Raw genomic sequence first — 22,156 nt, 5'->3', positions numbered from 1 at the left:
GGCTGTCAGAGCACATCACACTTCATTGAAAAGTCATAAAGTAACCACCTGGTCATTAGCAGAAGTTTTGCAGAGTGGTTTCAAAATCTTTCTTGCCTAATTGCTAAGACTGGTGTAAAACCACATACTTACCAAATTTGTACTAGGAAAAAATGGGGTGTAAGTGTTATTTACCTTGAGATGAGTGGAACTGCAGGTGCTAAGTAGAGACTGCCAGCACTATGGAATTACTTCATTCTTTTGGGTTGAGGCTATAGAGAAGTACTTAAGTTGTCTATTCCAGTAAATAGAGCTTTGGAGTAATGTATACTGACGAGCATGATACCCAGCAAGAGATCTTGGACAAAAGGCTGTATCCTCACCTAGTCTGTTTTCATATCTATAAAATGGAACTGGAGATAATTTCTATCTGATTGGAGATAATAAATGTCACATATATGATACCTGCTGAATAAATGTATCTTTCCTTTAGTAACTAATTGAATATACACATTTATTGGTTGTCCTACATTTGTCAGACATTTTGCTAGAGAGATGTCAGGCGTTTTACTAGATAAGTGTCATACATTTGCTAGGTGACACATTAAAATATTTTCCCTTTTCGAATGAGTGATAAGATCATTGTAAAAATTTGAGCAGTTAGAAAATATGAAATATCAAAGTGAAAAATCTCCTGTAATATCTATTCTTAAAGAAAACTATTAAATTTGGGGACTTTTATTCCATATTTTTCTCAATGTATTCTAATTTGTTATTAATTTATAAAAACAGAATCATAGTTGGTACCCTACTGTAGCGTCTTGCTTTTTTTTTTTTACTTGCTGTATCTTGGGTTTTCTAAGTATACCTGCCTCGTGTATTTTAAGAGGAACTTAGAATTACATTGATCAAAAGTACTATAAGTTAACCAATTCCGTGTTACATCCTTCTCCCTATCTCTTTGTGTAGATACTAGGTTTTTTCTTTTGATGTATTTACGGTTTTTTTAAGTCAGTTTTTGGCAAATGTTCAAATAGTGTTTAGGAGCATAAAGAAGTTAAAAATGTACTCCTCTTCCTTTTAATTTTGTCCCCCCGATGTACCCAGTGTTAAGTTTGAGGTGTAAACCTAACTGTGCTCAAACACATATATGCAAGCCTGAGGTGCCTCTCTGTTCCTCCCCCTCTCCTCCTCCCTTTCTTCTTAATAATAAAATGGCGGAGTATAATATAAATGTGACCCTGCAGATTGGTTTGTAAGTGTAACATGGATATCCCTCCTGGCAGTATGTACGGGTCTAACTCATTCACTGCTTTACTTCACTTCTGACCATTCTAGCTCTAACCTTCTAAAACTCTTCTTCTCGCTTAGTCTGTTCTGGCCTTCTGGCTGTTCTCACATTCCAAGCATGCGACCATCATAAGGCCTTTGCTAGTCCTTCAGGAATGTTTTTCCCACAGATAACCAAAGAGCTCACCCCATCACTTTTTAGGTCCCTGCTTAAATATCACCTTTTGACTATCCTATATGAAAACGCACATTAGCCTTTAAATGCTAGAATTTTTTTTTGTACAAATTTTTTATTGATGTGTAATATATATGCATGTGAGTGTTTGTGTGTGAACTGCCCAGATCCTAAGTATCTTCCTGATAAATTTTCACAAAGTGAACTAAGCCGTGTAACTGAAGGGCTGAAATTTTGAATTCAGTCCATCTAAAGAATACCTGTATTCTTTGAATTTCTTAAACAGAATGTGTGGAACATTTCAACCTTTTTTTTTTTTTTAATGGTTGAAGGTTGTCATTATAAACACCTTATGCTGGTGATATGTAACCCAATTCTGATTGTAAAATCAGTATTGAAGAGGAATGCCTCTTCCCCCTACACACACACACACACACACACACACACACACACACTGATTTCTTCTAATTGAGGTCTCCAGAAGGCTTGGTTTTTAATTGCACGTTTTTAGGAAAGGTCAATATCAATAAGCTATAGATTATGCTTTCCTTGCACTGATGTAGAATAATAATAAAACTTATTGTCACTGGTCTGGTGCATAATTACTAATTTTCATGAAATCAGCAGAATGCTTTAAAACATGTATTTCCTTCTCTAATCAGCACATTGGGTATTTATGCCCATGAATTCTTCATGTATTTATAGGGAGCATGGAGCTGATATGGTGGATGGAGTACTGAGATGTCTGTATTTTGATTTGCATAACTTTGATGAAAGAGCTAGAAAATTTCCCACTCCCCAGCATAATTAGTTCTTGTTGATATATACTTAAAAATGCTGTGATTAGCCCACTAAAAATGTTTTAGTTGAGTTTATTCTTTTGTATTAAGTACCTGTTATGTGTACTTAGTTCATTGGTAAGCTATGTGCCAGTTAAACAGGTATTTCAGACCTGTGTGTGTTTAAAAATGGTGTTTCTCCTAGGATCAACTCCATATCCTACCTGTATAATTTGCAATTATGACAATTGTCCTTTGCTGTAAAATCTTAAGTAGCAATAATGGGGAGATATCATTTCTGTTTAGTAGCTGGCTATAGCAATCTATATTTTGAAAAATGACTGTGTTCTCTTCTTAGATACAGCTATTTCATGCAGGCATCAACATCTACTAAATAGTGCATCTGCTGTTTGCGTTGTATGCTAACTTGTCCTTCTCACACAGTAGTCTTTCGTGCATACTAGATTATACTCATGCTCATTATTAAGGACGATTGTGATTGCTGACTACACTGTCTTCTACCTTAGTCATTTGGTCAAGCAAGTAAATAATTCAAAGCTTTTAGTCCTGTGAAACTTGCTGTGGCTGAAGTAAGAGCCATCCTATTCTAACTAATTTCATTATATGATAATTATTTTTATAGTGCACTGAAAATCTTACCTTGTTCTTACCATTATTAAGTATAATATTTTTTGTAATATTTAGGATAGGTGATATCTGGTCTGTTTTAATATTTGGGAAGGTTATTAGTTCTCAATATTTAACTTTGGATTTTAGTCAGGACTAGAATTGCAAACGCTTTTTTTTTGTAGGGGAAGCTTCACTCTAAGCTAACATCTGTTGCCAGTCTTCCTCCTTTTTTCTTCCTTTTCCTTCCCTGAAGCACCCCAGTACATAAGCTGTGTATTGTTGCAAATTCTAGTTCTTCTCTGTGAACTACTGCCACAGCATGGTTCCTGACAGATGAGTGGTGCCGTTCCACATCTGGGAACTGAACCTGGGCCACCAAAGCCCAGCACACCAAACTTTAACACCAGCTAAGCCATCAGGGCTGGCTTGAATTGCAGACTCCTGACATGGGAAGAATTTAACTAAATGTTTGTAGCAGAATATTTGTCCGTTTGTTTATTAATACTGGAGTGGTAAATAGTACAGATTGAATTTAATTCAGATATTATGAGATTAGTGAAGTGGGAGGAGAAAATTTGTGATAGTCTTAATCTGTAATAGAGCCCATGAATACAATTTATCTAAATTATAGGCCATTTTTAGTAAATTGCTTACTTAAAATATTTGAGTAAGTTACTCAAAATATTTGAATTTTTTAGTACTATAGAGTTAGGATTTAGATGCAGTTATTTTGAGATTCATGCCTGTCAACAAGCATTTACTAGACCAGCCTTGGGTAATAATTGTTGGAAGCTTGGGGATACTCTGTTTTTAAGGTTTCCCTTAAAAGTAACTCAGCCTCTTACCCTGAAACAGTAGTATTAGATGATGAGGAATTTCTGTTTTATTTGTGGAATTACTGTTGATTTGTTCATAGTATATCCTTGGGCAAGTCATGCAACTTGTTATTTTTCTTTTTTTTGTTTTGGTGAGGAAGATTGGCTCTGAGCTAACATTGGTGCCCATCTTCCTCTGTTTTGTAATGGGATGCTGCCACAGCATGGCTTGATGAGTGGTGTGTAGGTCCACACTTGGGATCCGAACCTGCGAACCCTGGGATACCGAAGCAGAGCATGCAAACTTAACCACTATACCACTGGGCCGGCCCCATACAACTTGTTAAGACTGAGTGAAATAAAAATCTTAAGCTTTTAAAGTTCATTGAGAAAAAAATTATGCAAATATAAGGTGGCATTATTCACTTCTGTTATTTCTGTGTAGGTCTAATGTAGAGATTTCTCTCAAATAGGCAGGTACAAATCATCTTAAAAATATTTTTATTTAATAGTTTTTTGACTTTAGGTAATTATGAACTAAGAGGAGCAGTTATAACCTTAAAGTATTAACTTTCTCATTTTTCTTGTTTAGATCTTTTGCTATTCCTTATTTCATATCTGGAATGGAATTTTTATCTATTTGGTACGTCTCACTGGCTTAAGACCAGCCCTTTGTATTGTATACTTCATTGTTTTCATGTCTTTACCATAGTAGGGAGGTGATAATTTTACCTAAAGATGTTTTTTCTCCTCCATCCACTAACTTCAGAAGAGATTCAATTTTAAGAATTTAAGAAGAATTGCCATGAAGAGTTGTTACTGTCTAACTCTAACTCATTGGTTTTGAAAGTGTAGTTTGGGGACCCCTTTGGATCTCCAGGACCCTCACAGGATTGGTTTACCAAGTTAAAACTATTCTCGTAATAATACAAAAATGTTATTCGCCTTTTTCACTCTGTTCTCGCATAGAGGTATACCATGGTGTTTTCCAAGAGTTACATGATGTGTGATGACATCGTCATCCTGACAGCTAATGAAATGTAAGCTTGTGTATTCTTATGGTTAAAGGTGTTATCATTTTTAATTTCTCATATGGTAAATATCAATAGATATAACCCACATAAACAATAGATCTTTGGAGTCCTTAATTTTTAAAAATGTATAGGGGTCCTGTGAAAAAATACTTGAGAACTCCTGGTCTAACCTGAAGTTTATTTATTTTTACCATATGTAAAGGAGGTATCCCTATTGCCTCATTTTCTGAGTCAGCTTTAATGAGTATTACATACACACATTATTTTCTGTTGGTTTATAGCATTCCTTGTATACCTTAGTGTTGTAAGGAACACAGGGTCGAGTGGCTCTGTTGCAGTTTTGACTGTACCATTCACTATGTGATCACAGAAACCCACTTGAACTTCATCTTTAATTTCTTCATATGTAAAATAAAACTTATATTGCCGTACATTGTCATGAGGCATGAAAATTAAGGATCAATATGAAAGTATTATGTAATTTACAGACATGCTAGAAATGTATAAAGTGGTAATTTTTATATTTTTCAAAGGCGCGTGTTGGGGAAGCTGGTAGAGAGGAATAGGAGTTTGGATTTGAGGACGCTTCTCATGGTTCTGCCTTTCTTTTTTAGCTTTGTGAAAGCTGAGAATTTCCGTTTACTTGATCATAGGCTATGGTAGGGAACTCTCATGTTGTGGGTTGTGATGAACATAAAAAAGATAGCAGATTTATCAGACATGGTCAAGAGAATTACTTCAGTTCCCTCCCTGGGCAGCTCATCTCAATTGATACTTGATCTCTCTGGTGAAAAAGATATCAGTTAACATTGAGTCACCTTTGAGTCACCACCTATTGAATTCTGTTATGAGGGACGTGCAGCCTCTATTATCAGTCTTCAGCGTATATATAAAACCACTTCAGAATATGGAGAAGCATTTTAGATCTTGACTATTCTATGCAAGTTTAGGCGTTTAGATAAAAGTGAACATTTCATGTTAGGTAGAGGGTATATGGATGAGTATGGGGAAGGTTCTCTTCTACCAGTGTTTGTTCTTCTTGTTCTTAGTAGTTTCGTAACTACTCAGAAGTACTTTTTTCTCCTCAGCAGTATGGAAATTAAAATCATTTTCGTAAGTATGGACTTTGTCAGCATAGCGCACACCAAGAAATTCCATAAATAGAACAGTTCTCCATGGGGTTCCTTAAGTCAGTTTCTTAATATATTCAGTTTAATATAAGCTTTAGTTATAAAGCTTAGGGAGACAGAGGTAGAAAGGTGATACCTAAGGTAGGGAGGCATACTGGCTATTGTTAATGTATTTCCTTGCCCTTGCAAGTTGATATCCTCACAAAGGACACAATTTTTAAAAAATCAACTAGTGTGGTGACTAAAATCATGGCCATTTGGAATCTGAAGTCTGAGGAAGACAAACGGCTGTGACCTTAAACATCATACATGGTGAATGCTGAGTTCCGAAATGGTTCCATGTAGAAGGATAGGAGTTTGCTGTCTGACATGTCTCTAGGAGACCAGCCTTAAAATAGATAAGTAGGAAGTTTGATAGGAAATATTTCTAGAGCACCTCACTGTGCCAAATGCTTTATGTGAACTTTATGTGAACTTTCTCATCTGATATTTAGAATAACCCTGTTAAGATAGGTGCTAATTATTATTTTTACCAGTCAAGAAACCAAGGCTCTCAGAGTTGAAGTAGCATGCCCAAAGTCTCAAAGCTAGTAAGTGTTAGAACCAAAATTCAAAACCAAGTACTGACTCTAAAACCTGTGTGCTTAACACTGCTTTAAAATAACTGCCTTGTCACAAAGAAGCTGAGAATTGAGGGATGTTAAGTGCTTTTCATTATTTCATGTAATCCTTATAAGAGCACTGTGAGGTAGTTTTAATTATCATCTGCCTTTTACATAGGAGGAAACTGAGGCTTGAAGTTAGAGTTTGCTTGAGGTCATAATGCTGGAAAGTGGCAGAACAGGATTCCAAGCCAAGCTGTCTGGCTCTAGGGTCTGCTTTAATCACTATTCTCTACTACCTGTCATGTATATTTCTTGTCCTCAGGCAACTCACAATTTACTTGGGAGGAGGGGCTGGTGTGGGGAGAGCTACAGAGAGACAGACAGGTAAACAGGGTGAGTGGTGGCCTAACAGAAGTGTGTATGAAGTGCTTTTAGAACACAGATGAGGGAGCAAGTACCGGATGCTAGAGGAATAGGGCCGGGTTAGAGAGAGGAGGTGTCTTTAAAGTAGAACTTGAGTAGTGAAAAGGAGCTTACCATGTGGGGCTAGTTATGGTATCACACTGGTTAGCAGGCAAACAGTCTCTGAGGAGAAATTATATGGCAGTACTAACCTTGGTAAGCATGGAGGAGCTCGTGTATGAGTTGTCTGTTTAATGTAACATCAATTGAATTGTCTGTGTAAAATAGAAAAATGGAAATTTAGGTTCATAGTTTACCTGTATAGAGAATTAAGAGTATTTTGAACTACTTGTACTTTGTTTTCTTTCTAGCTTATACAATTTTGTATTGGTGTGCTGTACTTTGCGTAATAATGTGCACTGTAAAAGTTCTGGCTAATTGAGTTTTTGTAAGGGTATTTAAATGCAGCAGGGAAACTCATTATTTAAAAGAATACTGAAGTGCCTCTGAAGAGCAGTAAATGAAGAAACATTTTGAAAATGATCACCCCCGACTTATCTAGTTTGTATACTTGGTTTAGTAGAATTTGGAGCACAATTATGTTTACTAGTTCCTAGTGTGAGAGAGCCAAGATTGTCAGGCTGAAAGGCAAAGACCACCTACATCTCCCAATTGCCTGTTTATAGCTAGCTGCTTGCTTTACTCTCTTCCTTGGGCAGGATATAGTGTTGTTTGAGTTCCTGAGCCTGAAATAAGACTAGTCTCTTAGTATCTACCTTTGATTGGTCTCTAGTCCCAAGTGGGTATATTTGTTGAAGGGGTGAGGTGATATTTGAGCTGTTAAAGGATAATTTAGCTTTAGACATGGGGAGATGGCATAGAAGTACAGGGTAGGTAGAAGAAATAGTAAAGGAATAGAATCGGGACATTATATGATATCTTCCAAGATTCAATGAGGAAGCCAGTTTGATAGGATTCCAGCATAGAGAAAGAAGAAAATCGAGATTTGTGTGCCTGTTACATGCCAGGAACTCTACTAGATGCTTTATGTGTGGGAACTCTCCAAATTTTTGTGATAGTCCTGTGAGGTAGCTTTTTATTAAAGAAAATAAAAGAGGCTTTTATATTGGGTTTAAAAAATACTCTTTTTAAGGAGAGGAAAAATAGTTTCAGAAATCACAACATTCTAAGTAATTAATGAAAACTTGAACCAGACCAATGGGGAACACAGAAGGGACCAGTAAAAGAGATTTTTTAGCAATGTGACAGGGGAATGGAGGTGGAACTGCTTGGTTGCTTGAAGGGGAGGAATAGAAGGTGGCTTCAGGTTTCCAAGTGTTTATGAAATTGATGGTGCCAATAAGAGAAAACAGGAGAGGAGGAGCAAGTTTGAAGAAAAGATGTTTAATGTACTTTTAAGCATCAATATATGGAACGTATAGAAGCTGTGAGAGCAAGTGATGTTGCTAAGGACAGTGTAGAAGAGAAAGGAAACAAGAGAGAGCCCAAGTCGCTTTAGTTGACAGAACAAACCTCTTCTAATTCTTCATTATGGAAAAAATCAAAGAAGTTAAGAGAATAGTTCAGTGAACTCCCGTTATCCATAGCCGGACAGTCATTAACTTGTGGCCACTTTTGATCATCTATATCTCCCCACACTCCTCTCCCTGATTATTTTGAAACAAATTTCTAGGAGTTGGGACTAAAATCTATATTTGTATGATTCTAAATTTTGTATTCTTTTTGCAACATCTTCTCTCCTTCACAGAGCCTCATCCAACCTCTGCCTGAATATTTCTAGAGAGAGAAGGTGTGCAGTACATTGAGATAGCTGTGTCCTTTTTTGACTAGCTCTAATGGTTAGAAAGTTGTCCCGTTTACTGAGCTGAAAACTCTAGCAGATTTATTACTTTGGCAAAGACACAGAAGCTCATGCTGAAGTCAGAGTAGATGTAGACTTTAGAATATTTTTACATGGGGTTTGTAGTAAACCCTTTTTCTCTAAAGATCACAGTGTTTGCAAACAGTTTTACTGCTGCCATGTGATGGAGATGTCACCAGCTGGCATTCAGGGTGCTTATAGAGCAGTCTTGAAGAAACATCTTAGTCAGAGCAAAAACATATGTTAGACATTAAAAAAGATTCTCTCACATCCACATATGAGAAGAAGGCTTGGCTTTTCTTGTAGGTGTAAAATTTAAAAATATATATTTAAAATGTTACCAGAGTAATGTACATTTTTAAATTAAACATATTTTTCTTTTAAACTTTTACTAAAGTATAACTCATGACTTAAAAAGTGCGCCAATCATAAAAATTTGGTTCAATGAATTTTTACAAAGTGAACAGAACAGCATTCAGAACAAGCAATAGAATATTACCAGCAACGAGGAACTCCCACGTGTGCCGCTCAGTCACTACCCTCCCTGCTATGCCTAAGAGTAACTACTATCCTGACTTCTACCACCGTTGATTTTTTTGTGGGGTTTTTTGCCTGTTTTTGAACTTTATATAAATTGAGCCATAGTGTATGCAGTCATTGTTTTTCTGGTTTCTTTGGCTCAACAGTGTGTTTGTGAGATTAATTCATGTTATTGTGTATAGATGTAGTTTGTTCATTATATTTGCTGTGGAGTAGTCACTGTGTGATCGTACCTCAGTTTCTCTCTTGTCTGTTTATGGACAGTTGGATAGTGCTGTCATGAATATTCTTATTCACGTCTTTTGGTGAACATTTGTGCACATTTCTATTGGATATATCTAGGAGTAGGGTTTCAGGGTTATAGATTATGCATCTATTCAAGTATAGTAGATATTGCCACACAGTCTTCAAAGTAGGTATACTAGTCTACACTAGCAGTTTCGCATCCTCTCCAACATTTGGTATTGTCTGTCTTTTCCTTTTAGTTAATGTATATAATTTAAAAGTCAAATATTGTTTTAAGGATTAAATGAGCAGATAAGTGTTTTATGTAGTCAGTACCTGATGTGGTAACCATTTAATACATCTTTGTTTTTCATAAACCTTAAAAGGGGCTATAAGTTATTTTAATGGAGCTGTGTCATTTATGGTTTTGTTTCTTATTTAATCAGATAATTCTGACCAAACATTTACATATCAAAGCAGTGACACAAGAAATTATTTTTGAGTAACTGGGTTGGGGTTTTTTTTTTACAGCTTTGTTGAAAGATAATTCATATTCCATACAATTCACCTATTTATATCTTAGAAATTCAGTGGTCTTTTAGTCTATTAACAGATATGTGCAACCATCACCATAGTCAATTTTAGAACATTTTTATCACCTCAAAAAGAAAACCCTTTACCCTTCAGCTATCATCCTCCTAACCCACCTGTCACTCCGAACTCTAAAGAACCACAATAGATTTCGCTGTTCTGGATTTTCATATGAATGGAATCATACAGTTTGTGGCTTTGGGGCTTACTGGCTATCTCTCTTATTTCTTTTAATATTTTTTCTGCTACTCTTTCTCTCTTCCTTTTCCCTCCCCTCCCGTTTCCCCCCGGTGCTCCTGTGATGTGTATATTGGTATACTTAATGGTATCCTACATTTCTCTAAGGCTCAGTTCATTTTGCTTCATTCTTTTTTCACTCTGTTCTTTGGCTTACATAACCTCTATTGCTCTATCTTCAAATTCACTAATTGTTTTCTTCTGCCAGTTCATATCTACTGTTGAGAGCCCTTTTGGTTATTTTTTAATTTCAGTTATTGTACTTTTCAACTCTAGAATTCCCACTTGGTTCTTTTTTTTATAATTCCTGTATGTTTATTGATATTCTTTATTTGATGTGACTTTGTCATAATACCTCCCTTTACTTCTTTAATCATGCTTTTAAAGTTTTTTGTGAACATATTTTTAGTGACTGTTTTGAAGTCTTTTTCTGTTAAATCCAACACCTGGCCACTCACTGGCAGTTTGTGTTCATGCTTTCTTTCTACTTTATGAGTCATGCTTTCCTGTTTGCATGCTTCATAATTTTTGTAGGAAACCAAATATTTTAAATAATGTATTGTAGCATCTCTGGGCACTGGTCCCCCTCTCCCAGGGCTTATTATTTGTTTGGTTTTTAGCGATTGCCTGGATTATTTTAGTGAAGTCTACCCCCTGCAGTGTTAAGTCTCTGACATTGTGCCTGTTGTTTTCAGCAATGCCCTGGAGCATGAATTGTTCTACAAATGAATCCAATCAAATTGTGGCTCCTTTGAAGGAGTAGTTTCTGAGGTCAGTGTTTGACATTTGTTCTGACTGCAGGAGAGCTCCTGCCAGCTCTCTTATTTCCTGGTTCTTCTCTCCTGCAAACTAGGCAGCCTTTATTGTAGGCTGTATCTTCATTAAATCCGTGACTCTTCTCTCTGTTGCCTCTCACCACAACTGCTGTTGTTCTTAAAGGTGCCTTTAGGTTTGAGCTTCTCCATATTCTATTGTAAATGAAGTTATTTCCTTTGGGAAGAGATTAGGAGCTACTTTATGGCCTGCCTCTCCTTCCCCTTCTCCCCTCCTCAGCGAGATCTTTGAGCCAGGGATCTGGAGCCTACTGGTGAGGACAATGGCAAGCTTCTCTCTGAGTGACACCTCTACTCCAGGAGTTGGGCTCTAGACGAAGGTGGGGTGGGGGGTGTCAGCAGCCTGTGATCATTTCGGCTTGCCTCTCTTGGCATAGAACCACTGCGTCATGAGCCAAGGCAAGGCCAGTATTCTCAATGCGCTATGTCCAAGGTAGTGTCCATTCCACAAATGGGGGCAGGGTCAAAGAAGGGAGCTCCTGGAACTTAGCCTCCGTGACAAGTAGCTGAGGGCTGGATGAGAAACACTGATGTCCTGCTCCTCCTGGGAAGAAAGCCCTCCAGAGGAGAGGGGCAGGGCAGCCTGTGTTCTTGGCTGCAGCAGTCTGGAGTGGAATCCCTTCCTTGCTGAGTTTGTTGGAGGGAGTGGTCTGGGTTCAGACACCACGGTCTCTCATCTTTCTTACCAAATTTTTGTAGATTTTCTTGAATAGAAGTTTCTTCGTGTACTGTTTGCCCCTAGGACCGTTTCCAGAGGCTTTAAATGTTTTGTTTCTGGTTTTGTTTTGTTTTAATAATTTTCACAAGTTTCACTGGTGAGCAGGTCAGTGGAGCTCCTCGTGCCGTCATCCCAGAAGTCGATTTTCCCAGGTTGGTTTTTTAAGTTTTCTTCAGGAGGAAGTACAGGTAACTTGCTAAAGAAGGCTAGTTTTCTGGGGACTTGAGTGAGACAACAGTGACATTTTTAAGTTGGTAGGTTACCAGAAGATAGAGGCTAATGAATTCTGAGGAAGGATAATGTGTTAGGATGGGGAGATAAAAGGAAGTGATAGAAGTTACCTGCTTCATTGTTTGGATTCCTTATGGATTTGGGATACTTAAAGGCATGAACTTAAAAGTTTTGAAAACCAAGTGTTCTTAGAGAATGCGAATGTGTGCATTCTCTTCGTTAGCTTGCTGAACAAATAGCTTTATCCCACTGTTTAGTGTGTTATTTTTTTAATGTAGTATATTTTTCTGATTTTAATTTTTTTTGTGCATGGACACTTTTTAGCAAACCCCCCAGAGGCATTAATAAACCCAAATTAGACGTTACTCCATGTAATATTGAAGTCACACCCTGTGAGAAATTTTTATTGAATTTTAACTTTATACTTGACAAGAAAAGTTGATTCATAGAGCAGCTGTGATTTAGCAAACTTGGATTATTCGAAGTTGCTAGTATATATAGTGATATTTAATTTTTTGCAGTGACAGAGTTATATGTTCTTCAGGAGCCATAAGGCTTGTGTGTTAAAAGCACTCAGCTACAACATTGTATTGACGTGATAGATTTAGTTCCTAATTTTTTTCCTTTCAGAAATTTGATGCCAGTCTGTCTCAATCAAATGACTTCAAATGTAAATTAAGAAACTGAAGGGGGCTTTCTGTTTTCCATCTGGTTCAGAAGCAAGAGAAAAGCACTGAGCACTGTGTACCTGCTTATCTTTCCCTAAAACGTTTTCCACTTAATCCTGTTATTTGGGGAACCATAAAACAGCATTTCTCTCCCTCTTCCAATATCTTTCAGTATAAATTATAGCAGGCTATTAATATTTTCTTAATGTTGATTTCATTTTTAGTGTTGGATTTTTATATATCAGCTCAACACATAACTTGAGTTTTGATAGTGTGTGTGAGGGATACAGGTAATTGTAAAACCAGGTCACATTTGAGATTTCAAGGCATAAATGAACAGCAATTTAAGTGACTACCAGAAAAAGAAGAGTGAAAGCAGTGCGTGTGATGTCTTATGATCTAGGACCTAAAGCCAGTTATCAAAAGCGTCTGGGATTTGGATGGGCTTTGAGGAGTAGGGAAAACCTACAATTGGTACAAAAGGTCTGAAAGCAGAAATATGCATGGTATCTTCTGGGTGTGTGAGGTTACTACATTTCCTAGATTGTAAGGTTTCTAATAAGGAAAAATACCATTGGAAGTATTAATTGTGGTAGACCTTGAATGTGAAACCAAGAACTTTTGGCTATTGACTCTCTTTTTTTTGTGTGGTTAGTGAGAAGCCATTAAAACTTTTTGAGCAGCAAATGTCATGTCTAGTGACAGTGTAGGGTGAATTGAAAACTATAGTCTCTAAAGCTTAATTTTTTTTCTCATTTTCTTTGTCCTTTGCTTTAATGGAGGAATATGAATTGTGTTTCAAATTAACGTTTTTTAAAGCCTACCATTTATAACCTCACACAAGCTTCGCCATAAAAACCAGAATATCAACGATGAACACGTAAAGGCCTGAATAATTCATAGGTAACTGAAGTGTTATGTAGTTTGGCTTTGATGGAGTCAAACTAGCTTGACTCTTGGTTTTGCCACTCACTGTATAACGTTGAATAAATTCGTAAAACTTTTTAAGTCTCACTCTTTTCATCTGGAGAGGAGAGCTAGTAATATCGCCTTCTTGGGATTGTGAACCTTAAATAAGATACAGCATGTAAAGCTCTTAGCACACTGCTTGGCAAATAGTAAACGTCTCTGACAAATAGCTTTGCTGCTGTTGATTGTTATTGATGTTGTTGTTGTTATTATTATTCTCATTATCATGTACTAATCACCATCAATTATATTGTTTCCATGGAACAGTGCATTCTGAATTTTCATCTTGCACTGTAGAAACGGTCTTCCCATCTGGTCCAGAAAGAATCTCTCTCCTGCCCCCCCAAGTTTCAGGGCCTGCTGGTGGCCTCTAGATTTTCTTTTTCTTTGTTCTAAGTGTCCTGCCTTGTCATTGAGGGCATGCCGAAAAACCAGGTCTGGATACCACAGAGAAGGCACCATTTGCTGCCAGTTATGGGAGAGCATGTGAGTTTTGCTTTTGTAAGGCCCATGCAGTATTAGGTGTTGGTTTTGTGTTGTTTTCTTACAGGTAGGTTTTGTTATTATGCTTTAAACTGTGATTTTTGTTATTCAGAAATTTAGACTTCTCTTTACTTTTGTCAGGTTTAAGCCGTTTTTTCCATTCCAAACCTTGCAAGGATTTGAAGAAGATGAAGAAGAGCATATCCATATACAACAATGGGCGCTTACTGAAGGTCGCCTTAAAGTTACATTGTTAGAATGTAGCAGGTATGTTCTTTGTTTTGTCATTACTACATTATGGAAAAGAGAGCAGTAGAAATGTACTAAAAAGTGTTTGTGTTTATTCCCCCTTTGTGTTAATTGTATTACCTGTAAATTCTTGAATCGTAAATTTCATAAAAGTAGTCCTTTCTAGCTTGCAAAATATATAAACTGTCTCAGAAAGCATTCTAATGGGGGGATCATTTATTCTGCCTTAATTCCCAGATTTTTTAGATCAGGATGCTCTGTTGGCATATTTCTGACTTACTGCCTGTTGGAGAACTGTTCATAACAGTTTTGAAAACTGTTTGTGGTAATTGGAAATATCCTGGAAAGTTGCAGAAACAGACTTGGAAACCCCTGATTCTTAAAATTTTAGAGTTGGAAGGGATCTCAGAAATAATCTTGCCCAGCCTCCTTATTTTACTTTACCAGCCCCATAGTCTAAACTGTGTTCTATCTTGCTTGAGCTACTTTCTACACTAGTCTCCTTATGCTCCTAACGCTGGATACTAATACAACAACCAGAATGAACTTCAAAATGCAAATCTAATTGTCACTTTCCTACTTAAAATTCTTTAATGGCTTCCATGTTACTCTTAGAATATAGATGCAAATCCTTGCCGTGGCCTACATGCCCCTCTTACCTCTCTAGCTTCTTTCTCTACCCAGCCCCTTGTTCACACTGCTTCAGCCAAATAGGCCTTAAGAAGGTTATAAGAAGTTGGCAAACTTTTCCTCCAAAGGGCTGGATAGTAAATATTTTAGGCTTTATGAGTCACATGGTTTCTGTTGCAACTACTCAACTCTGCCTAGTAATGTAAAAGCATCCATAGACAGACAATAAGTAAATGAATGGATGTGGCATGGCCGTGTGCCCATAAAACTTTATGTATGAATTTCGTAATTTTCATGTGTTGTGAAACATTCTCCTTTTGATTGTTTTCAACCATTTAAAAATGTAAAATCCATTGATAAGCCCACAGGCCATGCAAAAACAAGCAGTGGGCCAGATTTGGCCCATGGACTGTAGTTCACCATTCCCTGCCTTAGATATTTTAAGTACCAAGCTCCATATGTTGACTCCCCGCTGTTTTCCAGGCTGAAGGCCCTACCCCATTTTCTGCTCCTTGAGACCAGCCTTTCTTGGTTCATCTCAAAAGCTACCTCCTTAATGTATCTCCTGATCATTCCAAATACAAGTGTACTGTCCTTATGCTTCATTTCTATGAGACTTGTTTGTACCACTTATTTGGTACTTATCACTTCTATTTTTATTTCCAATCCATAATAAAAATGAGTGCTTGAGTACAGAGGTTATATTTTGTACCTAATCTTTGTGTCTTTGCTAATAGGTTAATTTTGATTATGCTAATATGCTAAATATTTTGTTGTGTTTGTGTCTTAGAGTGACTCAGTATTGTGTACCATTATGTCAGAAAGTCTGATTGAAAAGGAATTCTTTTATCAAAGAAAGACTAAATATGCTGTAAATTTTGTAAAAGGGACAGCAATGTGTAGTAAAATGACAAATACAGTAAAAAATATGGCTCTACACAAGACTAAATTTGAAGTAGCTGGGTTATGTTAACATTTAGAAGGACATTTTTCAAGTGGCCTATGTCTAAGGAAACTTTGAACTGATGCTTTTTTTTTCTTTCAGTGAATTTTCTTGTAGATTCACATGCATCAAAATCATACCATTGGATTACCTTTTCCAAAACAGTCATAGCAACTTATAAGCAATTGAAGGGCAGCTTTAGACAAAATTTCTTGACTCTCCTTTTGTTAATTCCTATCTACCTACTTGTCCACCCATCCCCACACCTGCAAAGATAGCCTTGAAGGAGATTGATTCATTCATTCAACAGATGTTTGTTCAATATAGCATATATGATGTGTAATAGGTTCTGTGCAAGGAATTTTAAAACACTGGTTCCTTTGCCTTAGTGTTGCTGGTGGGGCTGTGGAATGACTGTGTCTGTTTTTAACCACTAGCTATTGGTGTCATCTTTGCTCACCATTCTCTTGCTTTATCTGAGATACTGCTCACGTAAAGCCTTGCTGTTGGACTTGAATCAAAGACTGCATGATGGCATTGAGAAAGTGTTAAGTCAGGCATTGTTTAGGTCATGTTAAATTGAGAAAAATGATACAAAAGAAAAGGATTGCAATTCATGGAGTGTTTGTATCCTACTTTATTTTAATAAGGAACTGTGTAATGAATCTCTGAAAGATTACACTAGAAACCAATAAATTTTCTTATGGGGCAAAGGGTCCCGAAACTGAGTTGATGATGGTGGACAGAGTGAAGGTGAGAGCCAAACTTCTATTATAAACTTTTTTATATTGTTTGATTTTTATAACTGTAGCACCTGGTTAAAAAGTTTTGAAAGACCAGTATTTCTAGAGAGTGCATAATTGAGTTGAAGGGGAAAGCACAGACAATAGTCCTCTTTATCAGTCTGCTTATAAGTTAGTCCTTTAGGCTTGGGTTATATTGCCAGCACCTTTCCCCAGGTGACAGCTTAATCTTGGGAACAAGCATACTATCTAAAGTTCTTTCCGGTTACTATCTTCATAAACCTGTCCATGTAAAGTTACTTAGTGTTGTGGCAGTATGTTATTATTCACATAATTTAAGGATTACTTAAAATTGTTTATGAGGGAGACTCATAAACAACTCATCCCTGCTTGTCATTTTGAAATCTAAACATTCTTTTCGTATTCTTCACATTAAAGTCTTACTTTGTTTTCTTCTAAACTTTTGTCTTAGTATAAAAATAGATGTAGAAAAGGGTAGATGTAGCTTCTATTATTATCCCTTAATATAGTACTTATCAAGAAGAGAACAAATCTTTAAACAAAACTGTATTATTTTTGCGTATTTGGTTATGAGAACTGGAATTTGAATTTTATTAATTTGAAAGGGTCTCACATTAAAGCAAGGTTCTTTTCTAATTATCTGAAATATAGTTTTGAATTTACCATTAAAAATTTGGGAGTAGAAACACAATCTTGTTTGTAAAAATTGATTTTCATTTTTTAAAAACGCATTCTGAACGCATTTATAGTTTTTGCAAATATAGAAAAGCGTTATTTTTTTGCTTTGACTAAAGCTAACTTTTTTAAATCACAGATGAACTCAGTTGCTGTATTTGTAGTACCGCTATTAGAAGACTAAATTATTTCACATTAGTGTTGCAATCATATTGTTAAGATTATTTTTAAGTTTATAGTCCATTTTCTGTCTCAAGAATTTGAGGTATTTTGCAAAGAAAATATATGCCCACGTGCAGTTAAAGAGAACATGAATTAAATAAAAAACAACCACATAGAAAAGAGAAGATCAATTTCCTGGCAGCAAAGGAAACTGGATGGATTACTTACCTATTATTTTCTGATAAACTGTGCATATTCCTCAGGGGAAAAGAAATCTGGCATGAAATTCTAGGAGGGATTTGTCACATACTTTTTTATGTAAAAAGACATTGAATGATGTAATGGATATGTTTTCTTTTTGCGTGTGTGAGGAAGATTTGTCCTGAGCTAACATCTGTGCCGGTCTTCGTCTACTTTGTGTGTGGGATGCCTCCACAGCATGGCTTGATGAGTGGTGTGTAGGTCCACACAAAGTATTCGAACCCATGAACCCTGGGGCACTAAAGTGGAGCGTGCGGAACTTCAACCACTTGGCCAAGGGGCCAGCCCCTTTTCTTTTCTTTTTTTTGGGCTGGTTTTCTCAACCAGTTACATTTTTGGAAAAGCAACCTAAGATAATAGTAAGTGAAGGCAAAGTCTATAAAATTCTGTTATGTGGGAGTTCTGTATTCTAAAGCAGTATATTTAGGTTAGCCTGTCTTATAGATAGAAGAAGTTTCAAATTAAGGTCAGTTCTTCACGGATTCACACTTAAAGCGTTCTAAAGCCTGTATTTTCTCAGCAGCTTTTAGAGTGTTGTTTTGTTTTACTGGGTTCCAAAAATACATCATTAAAAAAATTTTTTTTAATATTAACGCAAATACAGAAAACCACAACAGTTGATATTCTACTCTATTACCAAGAGTCTTCTTCCCTTGTAGTCTCATTATCTGTTATCAGGATGGACTCATGGATTCCTGTTTTTTTCAATGGGTATGATTCTTACTATCATTCATTATTTTGGTGCCTAAATTGTCACAGATTTGGCCACTAGGGCCCCTTCACACTGGCTCCTGTATGTGCTTGTGACGTGACTCTTGTTTGGTTTTTTTGATGTCTTCATTATTCTCTGGTATATATAACAAGCTGTTCTCGGTTCGTTTTGTGTATTCTCTGCCGCAGTCCTAGAATCAGCTATTCTTCCAAAGAATAGTTCCCTTTAGTAGAGAATGATATTAGAAATCAAGGTCTGGGTGTTGGGTGTGTTCATTGCTACTTCATTAATTCATAGGTTCCTTCAGCAGACAGAGTTAGGAAATATATATATGTGCAGACACTTATACATATATACATACATGATTTAGAAATCATGAATTCACTCGGTACTTGCAGTTGCAGTCCATTCTCGTAGGGTTATTCCTTACCTTGGTTTTTCCCCTTTTCATATTTTTATGTCCCTTGAACCCTGGCTCCCACAACGTCAGCATTTTTACTCATTTGCTCAATCTTGTAATATATCTCAAATAGTTTCAGAATTGCTTTGTCTATACAAGACAGAAAACATACTAAAAGGAATTCAGGATTTATTTGCAGTTCTCCCCTACCCTACCCAAGATTGAGGGCATATCGTAAAGTACTATATTCATAAATTAGATTAATTTTTCCCCTTCAGTGTCATTATGTTACTCATTTGAAATATAGTTGGGATTATTTGTTTCAGTTTCAGTCTCTCCCCTACACCTGCCTTTCCATCCTTAATGATTCTCACTTTTGAATATATAGAGCATTAACAGGCTTCTAAAACCCAAAACGATACAAAAATATATACAGACAGTCCTTACTCAGCATGGCTCTGTGTTAACCAGAACCTTGTATATCAGAGCAATGCAGAGTGGAGATACAATTCTGATGTGCAGTTAACAAGTGAGGACTGCCTGTACTGTTATTTGGATCTTCTGTATCTTTACTGATTTTTTTCGTCTAGTTCTGTCAGTTACTGAATGAACTGTGTTTAAATCTTAAACCATGACTGTGAATTTATCTCTTTTTTGTAGTTTGGTTATTAGGTGCATATTTCTTCTTGATATGTTGACCCTTTTATCATTACAAAGGGTCCCTCTTTGTCATAATATTCCTTGTCTTGGTGTTATTTAGTCTGATGGTGTTATAGCTTCTACAGCTTTCGTATCTCTGGTTTTCATGGTATGTATATGTATGTATTTACAACCTTTTACTTTCAGTCTATGTGTCTTTATATTTAAAGTGTATCATATATTACAAACACTTGGTTCTTGCTTCTATGTATAGTCTAATAATCTCTGCCTTTTCATTGGAGTTCATTTACGTTTGATGTAATTACTGATGAGGTTATATTTAGGTCTGCCATTTTGCCATTTGCTATTTATCTCATCTGTTTTTTCTGCTTCTCTCTCCCTTCTTTCCATCTTTGCTGTTTTGTGAATCAAATATTTTTTAGAATTTCATTTTAATTTCTTTATTGGCTTTTTAACTATATAGTTTTGCATTTCATGTGTGTGAGGTTATTCTAGGAATTGCAGTATGCATCTTTCATGTATCCCAATCTACTTAGAGTTAATATTGCATTACTTCAGGTAAACTACAGGAACCTCACAACAGCATGTTCCCATTTATGCCCACATCATTAGTGTTGTCATGTATATTACATTTATATGTGTTATTAACCCATCAAAATGTTATTTTTTGCTTTAAACAGTCATGTGTCTTTTAAAGAAATTAAAAGAAGAAAAGGAAAAATTAGGGGTGGTTTTCTTTGTGTTTTTTCTGCTTCCATTTGAGTGAGCTTCTTGGATCTGTGTATTGATGTTTTCAACCAAATTTGGGGAGTTTTGGAGCATTGTTTCTTCAAATATTTTTATCTGCCTCTTTCTTTTTTACCTCTACTTATGGGATTCCAAATTATACTACGTATGTTGGGCTATTTCATTTTCCCCATAGGTCGCTGAGGTTCAGTTTCTTTACACTTTTTCTTTGTGCCCTTCAAATTCAGTACTTTTAATGATGTATGTTCTAGTTCACTGAGTCTTCTGTCATCTCCAATCTAGTAAGTTTTTAATTTCATTTATTATGCTTTTCAGTCCTAGAAATTCAATTTCATATAGTTACTATTTCTCTGTTGAGATTCCCTGTTTGCTCATTATTATGTTTTCTTTAATTCTTTGAACATAGATTCTTTCAATTCTTTGAATATATCTTTTTCTTTGAAAGTAAATATATAAATGCTGCATTAAAGTCTTAGTCTACCAAATCCCAGTGTCTGGGTCCATGAGGAGTCAGTTTCTATTGACTGCCTATTATGTTGACTATTGATCATGTGTGTTTTCCTTGATTGAAAACTGGACATTGTAGATAATGGATTCTAGCAACTCTAGATTCTGTTATGTTTTTCTGAGGATGATTGATTTATGTTCTAAAGGGCAATTAACTTGCCTATTCTCAAATTGTAAACCTTGTCTCCCTACTCCTCCTGCCCTCCCCATCCTCCCAGTAACAGCATGTATTTATGTTCTTGCCCTTGTCTTCCCACTCCTGCCTTTTTAGACAAATGCCCTGGGATCTTCTTTATTCAGCAGTCAGCCAGTTCTTTTATAGAGAAGACTGTTCCTTTTCTTTTTTTTTAGATTTTATTTTTCCTTTTTCTCCCCAAAGTGCCCCTGGTACAAAGTTGTATATTTTTAGTTTGGGGTCCTTCTAATTGTGGCATGTGGGGTGCCACCTCAGCATGGCTTGATGAGCAGTGCCATGTCCATGCCTAGGATCTGAACCGGCAAAACCCTGTGCCACCAAAGAAGAGGGCGCAAACTTAACCACTCGGCCACGTGGTTAGCCCCCTAGAAGACTGTTAATATTATGGAATTTTTAAATTCATTTACAAGATAAGCTGTTTCGGAAGTTATAACCACAAAATATTTCTACCTTGCACTTCTTTGTGAATCCTCCATTTATTTTAGTATTGAGTTTGATTACATCTACTTGGTGATCTTTCACTTAAATGGTAACTCTTAAAAATATATCTGGGGGACACAGTGTCAAGATGGTGGCATAGGTCGACTCAGAACTCACCTCCTCCCACGGACACAACGAATTTACAACTCCTCTTGGAACAATTACCCCAAGAGAGAACTTAAAACTGGATAAAAAGAACCCCAACAACAAGGGACAGTGCTGACTGAGGTGGAAGAAGCAGAAATTCCTTTCTAGAGAGAAAGAAGCCACTTGTGAGCCATGATGCTTCATGCCTGGCTGGGAGCAAACTTAAGGTACAAAGCCTTCCCTGGAGGAGTAAGGGATCTAAGTGGGGGAGTGTTACCACAATAAGCAGCTTTTGGACTCAGCACAACCAAGACAAGTGTCATAATGCCTGGCTTTACTGGCTATTAACTACAACAGCGAATACTCCCAGAAAAACTATGGGACATAAGGGGGGAAAAAGCCTATTCTTAAAAGGCCCACACACAAATTCACCTGTCTTCAGAAGGCAACCTAAAATCACCAAAAAG

At 36.5% G+C, this 22,156-nt stretch overlaps 1 protein-coding gene across 1 annotated transcript in view; it reads left to right on the top strand.

Annotated features, from left to right (window-relative positions):
• PDZD8 (PDZ domain containing 8) overlaps positions 1–22,156 on the top strand; it is an 84,232-nt gene that overhangs the window by 7,872 nt on the left and 54,204 nt on the right. The window contains exon 2 of the mRNA XM_046649514.1: positions 14,358–14,483. Coding sequence (XP_046505470.1) covers positions 14,358–14,483 — 126 coding nt within the window. The remainder of the gene's footprint in view (positions 1–14,357; positions 14,484–22,156) is intronic.

This window comes from Equus quagga, chromosome 2, assembly GCF_021613505.1.
Source record: "Equus quagga isolate Etosha38 chromosome 2, UCLA_HA_Equagga_1.0, whole genome shotgun sequence".
In the NCBI taxonomy this organism is placed as follows: domain Eukaryota; kingdom Metazoa; phylum Chordata; class Mammalia; order Perissodactyla; family Equidae; genus Equus; species Equus quagga.
The sequence above is the reverse complement of the archived record's forward strand: the minus strand, read 5'-3'. Positions and strand labels throughout refer to the sequence as shown.